This window comes from Cyprinodon tularosa, unplaced genomic scaffold (genome assembly GCF_016077235.1).
Source record: "Cyprinodon tularosa strain WSP-4 unplaced genomic scaffold, ASM1607723v1 ctg408, whole genome shotgun sequence".
Taxonomy (NCBI): Eukaryota; Metazoa; Chordata; class Actinopteri; order Cyprinodontiformes; family Cyprinodontidae; genus Cyprinodon; species Cyprinodon tularosa.
Window position 1 is genome coordinate 529,443 of NW_024039128.1, and position 17,019 is coordinate 546,461.

At 43.8% G+C, this 17,019-nt stretch overlaps 2 protein-coding genes across 4 annotated transcripts in view; one reads left to right on the plus strand and one right to left on the minus strand.

Moving 5' to 3' along the window:
* Positions 1-1,413: 1,413 nt before the first annotated feature.
* On the minus strand, positions 1,414-8,269 carry hspd1 (heat shock 60 protein 1). Its single transcript, XM_038298471.1, has 11 exons — positions 8,116-8,269; positions 6,153-6,328; positions 5,738-6,073; positions 5,560-5,655; positions 5,389-5,482; positions 5,145-5,313; positions 4,972-5,071; positions 4,646-4,891; positions 4,397-4,571; positions 4,143-4,321; positions 1,414-2,085 (listed from the first exon to the last, which is right to left on the minus strand). Exons 2-11 carry the CDS (start codon positions 6,324-6,326, stop codon positions 1,927-1,929), a joined length of 1,728 nt encoding a protein of 575 aa, XP_038154399.1. The 5' UTR covers positions 6,327-6,328; positions 8,116-8,269; the 3' UTR covers positions 1,414-1,926.
* A 364-nt stretch (positions 8,270-8,633) lies between these two features.
* LOC119792029 (MOB-like protein phocein) overlaps positions 8,634-17,019 on the plus strand; it is a 29,136-nt gene continuing 20,750 nt past the window's right edge. Inside the window, exons 1-4 of one of the 3 annotated variants that reach the window (XM_038298477.1) lie at positions 8,635-8,789; positions 11,210-11,365; positions 12,547-12,636; positions 12,717-12,916. In XM_038298477.1, coding sequence (XP_038154405.1) covers positions 8,787-8,789; positions 11,210-11,365; positions 12,547-12,636; positions 12,717-12,767 — 300 coding nt within the window. In that variant the 5' untranslated portion in view covers positions 8,635-8,786 and the 3' untranslated portion in view covers positions 12,768-12,916. Of the gene's footprint in view, positions 8,790-11,209; positions 11,366-12,546; positions 12,637-12,716; positions 12,917-14,377; positions 14,513-15,067; positions 15,131-17,019 lie in introns of those variants that run through there. The other 2 variants (XM_038298478.1, XM_038298476.1) reach the window with 2 other exon arrangements.

A 17,019-nucleotide genomic window follows, 5' to 3' on the forward strand; every position in this document is an offset into this window, starting at 1 on the left:
AAAAAATCATGACTGGTTTCTTTTTCCGCTTGGTGTCGGTTCATCATGACAGAAGCAAAACGAGCTAATGATGAGGTCATTTGAAAATATCTTCCTGACCTTTGACCTGCTCAACAGTCAGGTGTTTTTGTTACTAAAAGCCTCCATTTTTCGCTGAAGCCGCTTTCAGATAAAATTCAAGGAAAGCTTCTTTAGATGCTTTTTCAAAGTGTCCACTGGGTCCAAAGGTCAGGCTGCAAAATGACTGACTTGGTCTTTTTAATGCTGGGATCTTTAAACAGCTTCATGTCAGAAACAAACAGTTTTAGAAAGCGGTGATGATGCCATGCTGCTTCAGAGGGCCTAAAAAAGGGGAAAAACGATGCAATTTAAAGTTTCTACAGAAGACAATTATGGAAGATTCAAATTTACATCCTCCTCCTCAGCATCTACTGTATACAACAAATCACCAATGGGCTAAGTCTGAATCTTTGATTTTTGCCTTAATCATTTAAAGCAGGTCCAACAAATGTCATACTGACACCTGCTGGACATTTAAAGACACTACAGGCAGCTTATGACTGGACTGAGCTGATTCGATATCCTAGTACACTGATATTTTAAGTTATCGTAGGTTATATATTTTATGTTTAAAAATATTTTTAGATGAAGCCCATAAATAATGTAAACGTGAAAATTTAAGGAATATGTGAACGAGGATGCTTGTGAACTAGGATTTTAAATCATTTTTAAAACGAGTACAGTAAAAACAGTAAATAGTCAATTTGAAATTTAATCCAGATAAGTTAAGTGATATTACAGGCAAAGGATGATACAAATTAAAATAAAAACGCAATGGCTGAAATGATCCTATTCCTTTTAGGCTGCTCCAAGATTCTGGATAATTTTAACGATAAACTGCAAAAAACTACTTTTAGCCGAGTCTTCATGTTGACACTTTTTTTTTTTTTAATCACTGTTAAGTTAGTCAGAAATAACTCCTGGATCGGTCACATGACTTTCTTGAACTGACAAGATGGTGTTTAGGACTAAGGTTCCACGCATTAATGGACACATCACTAGTATTTCATATATAGTATTTAATCATTTATTGAAATTTAATCCCTCCGAGGGAAAAATCTGCTTAATTCACTGAAATTTAGCTTTTAAAGGAAACACTTAAACTGAGTATAGAGACAATGATTTATTAAATAAAAAAAACAAAAAAAAACAAAGATGTCTAGTTAGACAGAAGTGACCTGCTGACCACTTCCCGGAACACAGGCGCCACCTGCTGGCTGCTTTCATGTTGGTACAGGACAGAGTTTCACATTCAACCAGCACGGCAGAAGGTCTCAGTAAACATTTGGGACTTAGTCGTCCGTCCGTCCGCTCGTTTGAGGCACTCCGATTCTAGACGTAACAAAACGCTCAGTCGGTAAGAAAACTGGTTTAATCCGGATCAATCAAGACAGACGTTTATATTACAAAACAAAACATGAAAAATTAGCAGAAAACTACAAAATAAGAGTCCAGGCATTGACAGAGAAGCCCCCCCCCCCTCCCCCATGGTCCATTAAATGGTTTGTTTCAGCCTGCCAGAGGAAACCGGTTTGGTTCAGACCAACAAATGAACTTTGGAGCAGAAGGTCTGATGTTCTCCTCCGCAGTCAACTGAATCTAGAAGGTTCTGTGCACGCCGCAGCCAGCAGGCTGAAACAAAGCTGCAGTTTCGGTTTAATGAACCCCATGTTAGCGTTTCCCTCTGAGCTTGTGACGTGACGAGTTTGGTGCCAGTGGAACAGGGAGGAGGACTCTGGGGCACCAGATGGGCTGTTAGCTCTCAGTCCGCCGAGCCATCAAACCATGTGACGCTCCGGATGAATCGTGGTCCGTCCTCCAGCTCAAATCTGATGATTCAGTCTTTCCAGGGTCAGGAGGCCCGGCTCAGAAGCCCATGCCGCCTCCCATTCCTCCCATACCCCCCATGCCGCCCATGCCTCCTGGCATCTCTTTTTCCTCCTTAGGGATCTCTGTGACGACGGCCTCGGCGGTGGAAAGAAGAGAGGCGACTCCTGCGGCGTCCATCAGCGCGGTCCGTACCACCTGCAGGGGGAGGAGGAGAACAGGAGAGAAAAAGCATGATGCTGCCACCGCCATGCTTTGCTGTGATATTTTCAGATCATTTTGAACCAAAAACTAGAATCTGAGCTGCTTGAACAAACATCTGAAGTGTATTAATAAAGTGTCTGAACCAAAGGGGTGGATCTATTCACTCCATTTCTATGTTAAATTTAAGTTAAAAAAATAAAAATTACATATTTTTTTCAGGCAATATCATGACTTTATGGCGATAGTCCTTTCCACCAAGCATGTCAACACTCGGTACTCCATGGTTTCAGTTTTTTTTCCTGACCTTGAAAGCCTGTTTGTCCCGATCAGGCGCTGCAGGACTTTACTGCTAAACCTGCACAAAACAAGTTCTTACTTCCACTATAATGCATTCATCAGGGTTCTAGCTGGAACTCTGTCCTCCCTTCTGTGTGGTGCAAACCCACTTTAATCATATCGCCACCTAAAGGGCCGGAGGGAGAAATTTAGCCTGTTAAGCCAGGCGTAAACTGTGCGATATTTTTAATCGCTCACAATGTAAGATGAAACCGCAGGGTTTAAAAGTTCACAGCTCACCATGTTTGTTCTCACGCTGTGCGACCCGACGCTCTGATGCGATCTACCTGCTCACGTTGTACTTCTAAACACCAGGTGGGACTCAGCTCCGCAGTGGGATGGCGCTACTCGGACTCGTCTATCCAGAAGAAGGAGAACTCCCCCTTTGCCCATGCGCAGTCCGTAAGGTTCTGGTAAATCCGCTCTCAGCAGGATTTACCAACGGCCGCCTCATGACGGCCGACTGGATTTCAAACATGTTTGATTTTAAACTGACCTTATGATTCCTGATTGGGAGGTGGTCATCAGAGGCTGATCGCCCCTCGTTACCCGCTGTATACTACACCACGCACCATGAAGCTGAAACTCAGCCCCATCCCCCAAAAAAATATATATATGTTCTTGCACGACTGGAGAATTGGTCCGAAAAAAGGACAAACGTACAGTGTATGCCCGACGTGGCCGCATGTCTCTGTCTCACACGTCCTTTCCTGTCAGATAACTGACGGAAAAAAACTAGCCACTAGTGCCGCAACAACTAAACAGAAATTCTGTTCTAAGCAGCAGAGATTTTATTCCAGACTAAAATGTAATTTTGTTTTTGACACGAGTAATAAGGGTGTGCAAAATAATCGTCATGACGATGCATCGCGATTCTAATTTTTGTGATCTACTGCATCGATTCTTGAAGGCAAGAATCGATTATAAAAAAAATAAAATAAAAAGAAATGAACAAATATACATGAATGGTTGGCGCACATCAGCCAAACCAAGTGGAATACAACTTCCAGTCCAGCAGATGTCGCTGCAGATGTGTTGACGCCACAAGCATTTCCGGCCGTGGGATACTGTGACGAGTCATGGGAAATAAAACATGGAGGACACTATGAAAATTCGCCCTGCGGTTCCATCACATTTCAAGTCAGATGCTTGGATGCATTTTGGCTTTAAAAACAAAGAAGGTAAAAATAAAATTGATATGATGCACGATATTCATTTCATTGGTTTAAAGGACCACTGAGGCCATGTAAACGGCTCTGATTATCCTTATTTGTTATTTTAAGTTTGATGAATCCTAAGATCTTTTTGTCAGTGTGTCCACGCCAGTAATAGTAATATTTCTGTCCAGTGTTTGTTTCCATGGCAACACCTCCAAAAGTCGTTTCAATAAATACAGCTATGTATGAATTCAGTTGCTTTCAGTTATGTATCAAATGAAGATCCCAATAATTTCACATATCTGAACGTTAAATTCAACAGCTCCTAAAATCAGCCGCTGATATCGTTTCTACGTTTCTACTAGTAGATCTACATCTTTAAGATTGAGATCAGAAATTAGTTCAGTTTCAAATATCCAGAATATTTATTTCAGATTCTGGAAGTAAGAGTCTAATCCAGATGAACGGGAAAAGGAAGAAGTCGATATTAAATGTCTGAAATGTTCGTTCTCAGCTGATGGATGCTGGGTTGTCCTGCCGTCGGGGGCGGGGTCGTACCTTAGTGGGGTCGATGATGCCCTTCTCCACCATGTTGACGTACTCCCCCTGCATGGCGTCATAGCCCATCTCCGGCGCCCCCTGCAGGATCTTCTCCACCACCAGGGAGCCCTCCACGCCGGCGTTCTTGGCGATGGTCATGGCGGGGATACGCAGCGACCGCCTGATGATGTCCACACCTGAGGGAGAAAGTCGGACGTCGTGACCCGAGCTTGTAGGCTGCACCTGCTGTAATGGGCGGAGCTAGGACTCACCGATCTTCTGGTCGCTGTTGGCGGTCTTCAGGGCGTCCAGGGCGGGGATGCAGCGCAGCAGAGCGCATCCTCCGCCGGGAACGATGCCCTCCTCCACAGCGGCCCGGGTGGCGTTCAGAGCATCTGTCACTCGGTCCTTCTTCTCGTTCACCTCAACGTCGCTGGTTCCTCCCACCTGGAAACCAGCAGAACCGTCAGCCCTTCCTGCGTTTTAACGAATCGTTAGCGAGGAAGCGGCGCTCCCCCTACCTTGAGGACGGCCACGCCGTCAGACAGCTTCGCCAGCCTCTCGTTGAGCTTCTCCTTCTCGTAGTCGCTGGTGGTGTTCTCCAGCTGCTCTACGATCTCAGCCGCCCGCTTCTCGACGTCGGCGGGGCTGCCGCCGCCCTTCAGTAGCAGGGTGTCGTCTTTAGTGATCTGGACTTCGCCCACTCTGCCGAAGTCGTGAGCTTGGATGTCCTCCAGGGCCAGACCGAGAGCCTCATCGCCAAACACCTAAAGACACGGAGCAAAAACCCGGATCAGACTGGAGGTCCGGTTCAGAAACGCGAGCAGAGACTCTGAACCAAACGCACCGTGCCGCCGGTGGCGACGGCCATGTCCTTCAGCTGGTTCTTCCTGTTGTCCCCGAAACCTGGAGCTTTGACGGCGACCACCTGGAGTCCAACCTTCAGCCTGGAAGGTCGATCGTCATTAACCAGGATGCAGAACGCCTGCCTACAGCGGCGAAGGAACGACGGAAACGTACCTGTTCAGAACCAGAGTGCTCAGCGCTTCTCCGTCCACATCCTCGGCTACAATCACCAGAGGTTTGCGATGCTGGTTGGCGATCTCCAGGGCGGGCACGATGCTCTGGACGCTAGAAATCTTTTTCTCGCTCAGCAGCAGGTAGGCGTCCTGGAACTCGCACTTCTGGCCTGAAAGGAGGACAGCGATTGGTCAAAACAGGGCCGAACTCTGACCCCGGGTCAGTGCGTCTGAGGAGACGTTACCTTTAGCCGTGTTGATGAAGTACGGAGAGATGTAACCACGGTCGAACTTCATGCCCTCGATGATCTCCAGCTCGTCCTGCAGCGTCTTCCCGTCCTGTTAAACACACCATGAACTTAAACGCGTCATCCACGGCGTCCTCAGACTCATTCAGAGGTCAAACAGGAACCTACCTTCACGGTGATGACGCCTTTGCGGCCGACTCTCTTCATGGCGTTGGAAATAATGTTCCCGATTTCCACGTCGCCGTTGGCAGAGATGGTAGCGACCTGCGAAGACAGAGCTTCGCGTAAACGTCTCCTCCTGACGGTTGTGGACGGAGCCGACCGGAGAAGCCGCGGGATTTCCTACCTGTGCGATCTCCTCGGGGGTCGTGACGGGCTTAGAGAGGTTCTTCAGCTCATTGATGACCGTCTCCACGGCCATCATGACACCACGGCGGATCTCCACGGGATTGGCGCCTTTGCTGATGTTGTCGAAGCCCTCCTTGGCGATGGCCCGCGCCAGCACCGTGGCCGTGGTGGTGCCGTCGCCGGCCTCCTCGTTGGTGTTGTTGGCCACGTCCTGCACCAGCTTGGCTCCGATGTTCTTGTATCTGTCCTTCAGGTCGATGCTTTTAGCCACCGTCACGCCGTCCTTGGTCACCTTCGGACTGCCCCAGCTCTGCTCGATGATGACGGTGCGACCCTGAAAGACACGGCGGGAACGGTGAGTCCTCTCTGAGGGACAGCCTACGGAGACCTGGACGCGCAGGGACAGACGTTACCTTTGGCCCCATGGTAACGGCCACGGCGTCGGCCAGCAGGTCCACCCCCTGCAGCATGAGGGCGCGAGCGTCCGCCCCAAACTTTACGTCCTTGGCGTACGCCCGGGTGAGGTGAGGAGCCAGCGCCCGGCACACGGGCCTCACCTGCTTCATGACGGTAGGTAAACGAAACATTTCTGGGAAAAAAAATACAAGGACATCTTAGATGAACCAACCACTGATCTTCATTTATTTACTGAAATGCTGATTGGCCTAAAAAAGTGAAGCCACCATCCGCCATGCTGGTACTCCCCACTCCCACAGAGACACGCCATCTCAGACTTTGAGACATTGACCGAGTCAGCCATTGTGTCCATTGTTAGAAAATAGAATGTAAAGGAAATGGAAAGTAATTCTTTTTAAAATGAGAAATATAAACACTACAAGAAAAAAAAAAGACAGCGTCCTCCATTTAATAAAGTCATGTGCATAAATATATATTGGATATTATTTTTCCGTCATTTTTAACCCTTTCTATGCCCTAACTTTAAAACTAACTCTAAATCTAACCTTAGCCCTGATCCTAACCATTAGCACAATGTCCCCACTTTGCAACAACTGACCTCTAGTGGCTACAGGTGGTATGACAGGGTGCTGGTGAATACATAATCAGGTTACAAAAGCTAAACCCTGAATCACAGTGAAAGCTAACATCCACCATGAAGCTTTCAGCTAAATTCTGGTCCTTTCAGGAACAGACGGCGCCGCTCTGCTTCTTCTGGACCGACTGAACCGATGAATGAATAACCGCCATCTCCAGAGCTCAGATGTTCATCTGCAAGTTAATGATTGAACAGCTGAAGGTCCACCCTGACAATCAACCAACTGAATTTAGTCCTTTCTGAAGATTAAACAAGAAAAATCTTTTTATAAAAATAAAGATTAAAACACAAGAAAAATAGCTTATTGCAGCAGCAGATCTATTATCAAACTTAAATCATTGTATTGTTTTAGCACCTCTAGTCACCTCACATTAAAAAGGACTCAGGCTGGTAAAAAACAATAGTTGCAGTTTATCAAAGAGTCACTGATCCTTCTCAATCAACTCAAAAATTACAATTAATATTTTAATTTCAATTAACCAAAACATTATGCATCCCTCCCTGGGAGGGAAGCGTTTTTGGAACTTAACTTTTATGTATTTTTTTTCTTATAATTAAACCTAACCCACAAACAAAGAACAGAAAATCAGCTTTACTGCACAGCAGCAGTAGAAATATTTTGGGGTTTTTCTTCCATTACCAACCGTGCAGTTCTGATCAGCATAGCTCTATATTTAATCTAGGGGATTAAATTATCAATAATTGAAACAGTTGAACATTAAACCTTAGACTAGTAACTCTATCAGGTAATTATAGGAACAGTTTAATATAGTTCTTCACTTTCTTTATGGGGAAAATTAAACCGAATTAAGTTTTATTCTGCAACTTAAGTTACGTACGTTAAAAAACTGCAGCTTCACGCATAAAAAAAAAAGTTTGGTTAAATTTTTTCGTTTTTTTTTTTTTTAAACAGAAAAAGCCAAGAAAGGCTCCCACGTGGGGGCCCCGAGGTCATACGTCACAAGGTCAAAATGTAAGAGTAGTAGGAGCACGTGCGGCTGCCTGCACGCTGAAGCTGTTAAGGACGGAAAGCGGAGTTAAATTGGATGAAGCCGACATGACATCAAAGTGACATCAAAGCAAACCGATCGGTTCATGTCGTCAAGCACGAGACGATAATCGGAGAGACACCGATGGAGGCTCGCGGGTAGCTGGTTAAAGTCGGTGGAATCCGTAGTGCCATTTTTCCGTCCTTGTTGAGCAGAAGGAATCTGATCCGTTTGGATTAAAACAGCTTCAGCCGCGGGGAATTCTGCTGTGAAATCACGCGCACCCTAACCCTGAGCCGCGTGGGCCAACGCTGGTGGAGTTTGAGTGCTTACCTGCTGCGAGGTAAAAGCTGCGAGCTCACGCCACACGGAGCGGTTAGACTGGAGGAGAGGACGGAGGAGAAGAGCAGAAGACAGACTGCATGTGGGCTTCTACATCCGGGTTATGTACCGGCCCGCCCCCAACCATGAATACATCAAATATATCTCACCAAACCGCCCTACTACGATTTATACATTAAATCTGCATTTATTCTATCGGATTAAAATATTATAACTTAAAACGATCGGGTTTAAAAACGTTATTTTTTGTTTTATGAGAGATTAATCCAAAATCAACACCAATACGCTCGTTCCCGGGTGGGGGCTTCCAGAATTTTCTGGCATGCCATTGGAGGAGCGAACGAAGGTCAAAGGTGACGTTGTGCAATATTGCGCAACATTAAAACGTAAAACTTTAAAATAACTCAAGTTATAATATTTTTTCCATCAATAATGTCTGTTTTAACCTCACTGTATGAACATTTTTTCATTAAAAACGGTTTTTTTAATTGATTCTCGGCTGAACTAGAATGTTCTGTGAGACACGTCATGATGAGGGCAGGTAGTGCGCATGCGCGTTCTGGAGGTTTCCTCACGTGGAGAACTGCAGGGAGGCTCAGATCCAGACTCTCTGGCTGCGGTGCTGCTTCAGACAGGCTCTCAGACTGCGCTCCCATCCAATAATGGTAAGAAACACCGTCTAACTCCTGGAGACGTTCACAGGCTAATGCTCGGAGCTCAAATAGACCAGCAGGGACCCAGCTATACTCTGGAAAGTCATTTTCCCCTCTTTATCGAGGTGTCGGCTAGCGTTGTGTAAGCTAACATTCATTCACAAGGTCACGCTGCTGAGGAGAGCGCGTGGGGGGGCTTGACCACATGTTTACCGTAATATGTGCTGGAAATGGGTAAGAAGCACATATATGCAAAAAATTATATTACATTTTAAACGGTTAGCTGATGCAATTAGTGCTATAATGGCCTTAAGCTGTGGCAATGATGCACGCGCTTTTCTGTAATACCAACTGTATTCCTGCTGCTACATTTGCATATTCCGTGGTAGGCCAGGGTGGGAATCGAACCCGCGACGTTCTGGTTGCTGGGATTCACACCGTCAGACCTTTCCTCTCCGGTGTTAGGTTAAGGGGTGTCCGAGAGAGAGAGAGACCAAATCGTTGCAGTGGAGAAATTCCTACATCCATGTTAACATTTTAATTCAGTTTATTTCTATAGCGCCAATTCACAACATGTCTTCTAAAGGCACTTTCCAGATCATCCAGTCAGATTGATTCAAAGTTTTCTATCTAAGGAAAACCAGCTGATTGCATCGACTTAAAGGCAATCCCTCACACTAAGCATGCTTGTAGCGACAGTGGAGAAGAAAAACTCCCTTTGAACAGGAAGAAACCTCCAGCAGAACCAGGCTCAGTGTGAGCGGCCATCTGCTGAGGCCCACTGGGGTTCAAGGGGACAGAAGCAGACATAGAAAAAGAAGCATAGATACAAAAGGCAACTGTCAACCAGCTCCACAGGCGGCCCCGTCCAGGAAACACACAGCCAGGCAGACGAGCTCCGAGCCAGCTCCCATGTCAGAGGATGAAGAGAGCACATCCAGTTAGTCACAGTCAGAGAAACAGGACTACACTGGAAAAGAGACCAATCTATTAAAAATGAATTAAGATTAAAAAAGCAAGTTTTGACTGTATTAGTGCAAGAACATAGAAATACAACATTAAATGTGGTCTTTAGACTGAGAAAACTCCTTTTAATCAAACACTTTCTCTGACATCTCAGGGAAATAATGGGACTTTATTTATAGTATTTAACTTTTGCTCCTTATAAAAATAAACAGCAACCAATCACCGTGTATTACGGTAAACTTCTAAATTTGAAATTGTAGTTAAACTAACTGCTGGTCATGAGTTACTTAACCAACTTTTAATTTCCCTTTGAGATTTTTATTTGAATTAAACTGAAGACCCTCAATTTTATAAAAGGTGTTTAATGTTTTAAAAGCTAAATCCAAAATGATTTAGATGTTTTGTGTTTTATTTATGATAGTATATTTATTTTCTTAGTTCCTTTGACGGGGGGGTTGGTGTAAATGTGTTAATGCAGCTGATAAACAGTGAAGGCTCTCAGTAGGTGGGGGTGTTGAACCTTCTAGAAAGCGGCCCCTCTCACCCTGACAGTTGTGTCGAGCTGAAGGCGGTTTGCTCAGGCCGCCAGGACGATCACTGTTGGTTTTTCAGGAGGTTTATCTCTGAGGTGACCCGTCCTTGACCTCTAAGCTTCAGGGTCGAATGATCAGAGTGAGCATGGCTGTCCAACCCCCCACCCCTCCCAGTCCTCCTCCACTCAAGGTCACGGTACATCTGCTGTTCTCAGCAGTCACAGCCTTTAATCCTTCAGGAGCTTCTCTAAAATCTTACAAAATACCAGATAATCTGAAATTTCTGTTCCGACTAACTAATAACGACACTAAATCAGTCTTTCTAATTCCTGCAAGTCGTTGATGTAGGCAGAGATCTCAGATTTCATTCAACCAGAGCAAATAAATTTTTAATTTAATCTATTGTTTGAAGAAATGTGTGCAGAGAAAATTCAGTTAATCATGACCTTAAAATGTTGAAGTTCTCACTTTTTCAGTACATTTTGTGGTAAACAAATCAAGCTGTTAGTATATAGGAAGTCTTGGGGATGCAAGTTATTAATTAATGAATCTGAAGTTGGTTGATGGTCACTTTCTTAAAAAGTAACCGATAAACTTAATTGCATCAAGAGGATCTTTCCATTATAAGAAGCGCTAAATTAATTTTACGATATTCTAAATAAATGTAAAAAAGTAAATCAGGTAGTGTTGTTTATTAGCTTGGAGCAGGGATGGACATTTGTCTCATTAAGAGAAATGTATCATAATTAGAATATATTATTCTGATAAGTTCTAGTTTTCATTTGAGTTTTTAAACTGTTTCTAAATGCTTTCCAAGTATGACGAGCTTATTTGCTTTGTGTGTGCTGGTAAGTAATGTTATGATGAACGCTGCTGAAGCATGTTGAGTCCTTGGGGGGCCGTCCTTAACCCAGAGATCATTGTCTCTTTCAGGCCTTCAGGAAGTTCCTCCCTCTGTTCGACCGGGTGCTGGTGGAGCGCCTCACAGCAGAGACGGTAACCAAGGGAGGCATCATGCTGCCAGAGAAGTCTCAGGGCAAAGTGCTGCAGGCCACGGTGGTGGCAGTCGGCCCAGGCTCAGTTAACCAGGTGATCCATTGGTTTTGACCCGCGCTCCAGGTGGCCTCCGTGGTCCCAGACACTAAAACCCCCAGGAAATAATTTGAAGGCTTAATTACTTATCTTTGTTTTATTGTTACCTTTATCCGGACTGAAGGCAAACGGTCGTATGGCTATAAGCTAGTTAGGTTCATCTCTATATCCTCACCTCAAGGAACCCTCCAGAGCTAACGGCCGTTTGGCCATCAAGTCAGTTTCATACCGAGGCCTTTAGCTGGGGCTGAAAAGGTCAACAGGGGACATGGGCCATTTCTCAATTCACAAGGACATGAGTACGGACTCGTATCCTTGCCAAGTATGTTCATGAGCAGAACAGAGGAAAGTCTGGACTCTAGATAATAATAAATTCTTTATTTTCATTTAGTGGGGGAATAATGTTTAACTCTGTCAGATAAACACAAATCAAATGGAACATTTCACCAAATAAAACAAAAAATCCCCATCAGAGTCAGCAGTACTTAACACGGCTATGCAGAGAGAGGGCTTCCTTAGCCCTGGCTGTGCTTAGATAATAGGTCCTCTCAACATTGGAACTTTTTAGGTTACGCACTAAATCAGTAGATGTTCCGTATAGTGAAGATTAAACTATAGTTTTTTTCGCCCTCAATTTATCTTAAAACGTACTTTTATTGAACAACAGAAAAGAGAACTTTTAATTTAATACTCTGAGCTGTGTTAGCGCTCTACAGGAAGCTGCTGCTGCAGTGCATGCTGGGACAGCTGTCAGTGTCAATAACAGACAAGTCTTCACTGATGCATGCTGGGTAAATAAGGAGGGACTTTGTCTGTTCTGTCTTCTTGTGAATTGGAACAGTGCTAGGGTTGAGGCTGATGACGTTTCACGAGGACCCGAGTACGCGAGGACGCACAAGTACACGGATTGAGAAACAGCCAAAGTCTAAACCTAGAACCTCTTAGCAAACTGCGTCAGGCCCTGATCTACTGGTTTGGCACCAGTTAGCCTACCTGCTGGTTTACTAGAACGGATCTCAGCCATGGGTCAGCCTCTGGCTGCTTCCCTGCTTTTAACTATATTGTAACGTTTTATTTTTTACTTTTGGAAGAATAATAAAAAAGACAAATTAATTTCACAGGATCATTAGAGATGAACTTTTTTTTTTTGATATTTTTTTTTGTTTTTCCATCCTCAGAAAGGCCACGTGCAGCCGGTTAGTGTGAAGGTCGGAGAGAAAGTGCTGCTACCAGAATACGGAGGAACTAAAGTAGTTCTAGATGACAAGGTGAAGCTCCGTTCATCTCCGGCTCACAGCCGATGCTTTGTGTTTTATTTTAACGCTTTGTCATCGGTTTCTCTCCGTAGGATTATTTCCTGTTCCGTGACGGAGACATCCTCGGCAAATACGCAGAATGAGCTCTGATGCTAGCTCGCTTGTTTCTGGTCTGTCATCGCGGTGGAGGAGAATTAATTTCATTCATGTCTGTTTTTTCTTTTTTATGTCCCATAAATTGTAAATAATTCTAATATCATTTTGTTACAATAATAAAGTCACTCAGCTGTTATTTTTTTTGTGAGTGTGTTTATTGTTTTTGCTCTTTATACACCCTTTGATGTGTTCTCAGATTTTAATGGCTAACTGCAGCTTTTGCTGATTGGAAAGGGGGGGGGGGTGTCAGCCTTAAACTGTAAATATTACTGCAGCCAACGTCGTTTAGTAAAATAAAATTATCTCTTGACACTTTGTCAATTGAAAAAAAAAAAAGCAATCCAGAATTTACAGTTAACTTTAAATGTACTTTTGAAAAAAGTTACATTTCTGGATTTATTCAATTGATTCTCCAATTACAAAACTGTTATTTTCTTGTAACAATAGAAATAAATTCACACCATGAATTATTTTTTAACCAATCTGGTTATAATCAAAAATGATACACTAAAAAATGCAGCAAGTATTTGTCCTTAATCTCTGATCTAATTACAGCAATTAAACTCCCGACTCGGTTATGTATCATTTTATTTTTTTTACAAAAACGGAAAAACATTGCAACTGAGATCTGAACGTCTGATCCCAAATATTTTCAGTGCCAACATTTGACAAAATGACGCCCCTTAAGGCTTAAGTTGATTTGCTCTACGTTTCCTGATCAAGGGAAAGTTACCACACTAGATTAAACATTTCCAGTTATAAAAATATAAAATGTCTTAAATATGCTCTTACTGTCCAATCCAAAAGCAACGTTGGATGAAATTATATCTTCTGAAAAAATCTAAAGTTGCCTGCAACAACCCTGATCAAACTGTGTTAAAAATAGTGGTGGCAGCATCATGCTGAGGAGATACAGGAAAACAGAATCTGGCCTGATCTATTGGACAATGGATGATGCTAAAATAAGAAATCCCAGAAGAAACACAAAGGTGGTGGTTTCTCCTCCCAGGTGGACAAAGCTGGCGTTGTCAGGGACGTTCCTCTAAATGCCCAAAGTCATTTCAACAAAGTCAGGATTTCAGGGGGATAGAAACAGATGCACGCCACACTTTTAAGGTTATCTTTTGATGTTCTTTTAACTGCATTTTACATTCACAATAAAAACAGCTATAATGCAAAAGAATAATCTGTCAGATTACACCTCTGGGGGAAATTTGATGAGGACAGAAAAATCTTCTGAAGGCTTTCCTTGATAGAAAACTATGACTTACAGTCAATTTAAAGATGGGAAAAATATATTAATATATTATATATATATATATATATATATATTTTGTGTGAATATTGGATAAAAAAACAGGAAGGTTAGTCAAAGTTACTTTAGGTGCAATAGGAGAGGGGGCATGGAAAATTATTTTTACGTCTTCAAACCCTTTGACATTAAATTTTACATATACCGACGGGTTTATTTGGTGGAAAGTTTATTTTCTGTTGAAATAAATTTAAATTGTTTGGCCATTGGAGTTTCTCTTTCTCTCTTTTTCCACTGCTATAGAAACAGTTGATAAACGGGTTGATTTCTCTGTGATTTCTCTGTGCTCCTTCTCGCCGCCATGGCCTGAACCGTTTCCGCTTTCCTCGCCGCTGACGAACATCCGGGTATTCTGTCGAGATGGTCATGGCGGAGGGAGCTGCAGTTCTCAGGAGGAATCGGCCTGGAACCAAGGCTAAGGTTGGTTTCAGCTCCCTGGGATCAAACCACATCCAGCCCGTTCAGCGGACTGTTTGACACCCGGAGGGACGTGCTGTGTTTCCCCGCCTCTGTCCGATGAGAGCCCGCTGGGAAACATCGCTCTGTCATTGGAATGTTCGGCTAGCTACAGTTAGCTTCGCTCACCGTCTAATTGCTGGGCTGATCAGCTGTCTGAGGGGTTGATTCTCTGCTCTGCTTCACTTTGTCTGGATCTGGATCCTAGAATCGCTGCTTTATTTAATTATCGATGTTTTCTTTCCTAAGGTCGTTTATTTTTTATTTCAGAAACTCAACCGTGACTTTCATTTTACCTTTACAGGAAGTAGCCTCGTCCTTGTTTACGTTGTCAGGTAAACTAGCTAGGCAGCGTAAAGAAGTAAGAATTCACTCTAACTTTAGGTGAAACATTTGCTGAGGGCAGATATTTACTGCTGAAGGATTGACAGCTAGCTGCGCTAGTTAGCATAGTTAACTAGCATAGTTAACCTGTGCCTCAGTGCTAACTGCTAACTCTAAATATCCTTTGATTTGCAGGATTTCTACAACTGGCCTGATGAATCCTTTGAGGAGATGGACAGCACGCTGGCTGTTCAGCAGGTGTGTGGAAATGGGTCCTTATTCTGGGGAATGAAGGGAGTTCAGAGCAGTGAGGAATAAACTTATCTATCAAAACAAACTCTGGGATCAATCCTTCAAAATAAAACGCCAAGTTTTAACTCTCAGACCTGAATATAATTATTATAACACTTCTGAAAATTAGATGTAAAAACATAGAGGCGGTTAAAGCAAAGGGAAAGAGATCTGCTGGTTTCTAGCTTTCAGGTTTAGATCAGAAATCAGCAGAATCTCCTCTGATGTTTCTACATGTGTGTTTAAAGAGTGGAAACCATCATGTTTCTGCAGGAACCTGGTTAATAAGAGCTTTTTCAGGTTCAGGAGCAGAGGATATGTGACAGAGAAGCTCCTGTAACCCAGATTCAATATTGGTTTTCCAAATATATTCTTAACAAGAGAAGAGTTCCAAAAAAGTAAAAAATAAAAAAGAAAATTCACTTGATTTGTTTCTGGAGTTGAAGACATTTTTCTTCGCATCCAGGAAGCTTTTCCAATTCAAAATATCAGACAAGCTTTGAGTTTGAGGCTATATAGAGTGGACCAAAACAAAGCTTTGTTTTGGCTTAGAAACAGCCAAAAAAAGCTTCCTGGATGGGAAGCGAAACGTCTTCAAACTAGGAAACAAAGTCCAGTGGATCGGTTTTTACTTTTTTGGAATGACTATGACCTGGATGACTGAGAATCTTTACCAGCAAAGAGAAGAGTTGGGTTTTTAAACATTGTTTTTCAAATGAAATTGGCAAATTAGTAAGGCTGGAAAACTTGAATTTAATGCTGTGTATTTCTGAGGGATAACTGAAGATTAACTGCAGAATAAAGTTTCCTTCTCTGTTCAGCCTTCCTGTTATCACCCTCAAATCTCACACTCTTCCAACCAGGAAGTCCCACAGACATTTGAAAAATGTGCTATCCACTAAAACAACAAAAACACAGAAAACCTTCAAGCAGATGATGTTTCAACAATTGGATCAGGAAGTAGGAAAAGGCCCAGGTGCTACATGTCAGGTAGCTTGTTAGCCACGGGTCAGGTAGCTTGTTAGCCACGGGTCAGGTAGCTTGTTAGCCACGGGTCAGGTAGCTTGTTATCCACACGTCAGGTAGCATGTTAGCCACGCGTCTGGTAGCATGTTAGCCACGCGTCAGCTAGCATGTTAGCCACTCGTCTGGTAGCATTTTAGCCACTCGTCTGGTAGCATTTTAGCCACGTGTCAGGTAGCATGTTAGCCACGCGTCAGGTAGCTTGTTAGCCACTCGTCTGGTAGCTTGTTAGCCACGCGTCTGGTAGCTTGTTAGCCACGCGTCTGGTAGCTTGTTAGCCACGCGTCTGGTAGCTTGTTAGCCACGCGTCAGGTAGCTTGTTAGCCACGGGTCAGGTAGCTTGTTAGCCACGGGTCAGGTAGCATGTTAGCCACGCGTCAGGTAGCATGTTAGCCACGCGTCAGGTAGCATGTTAGCCACTCGTCAGGTAGCATGTTAGCCACTCGTCAGGTAGCATGTTAGCCACTCGTCTGGTAGCATGTTTGCCACGCGTCAGGTAGCATTTTAGCCACGCGTCTGGTAGCATTTTAGCCACGCGTCTGGTAGCATGTTAGCCACGCGTCTGGTAGCTTGTTAGCCACGCGTCTGGTAGCTTGTTAGCCACGCGTCAGGTAGCTTGTTAGCCACGCGTCAGGTAGCTTGTTAGCCACGCGTCAGGTAGCTTGTTAGCCACGCGTCAGGTAGCTTGTTAGACACGCGTCAGGTAGTTTGCAATCTACAAATGATGGTTCCTTGGGAAAAAAAAATAAAAAATTGAACTTTATTGATCCCACATTGGAAAAATTAACCTCTGCATTTAACCCATCCCCTCGGGGAGCAGTGGGCGGCCATCG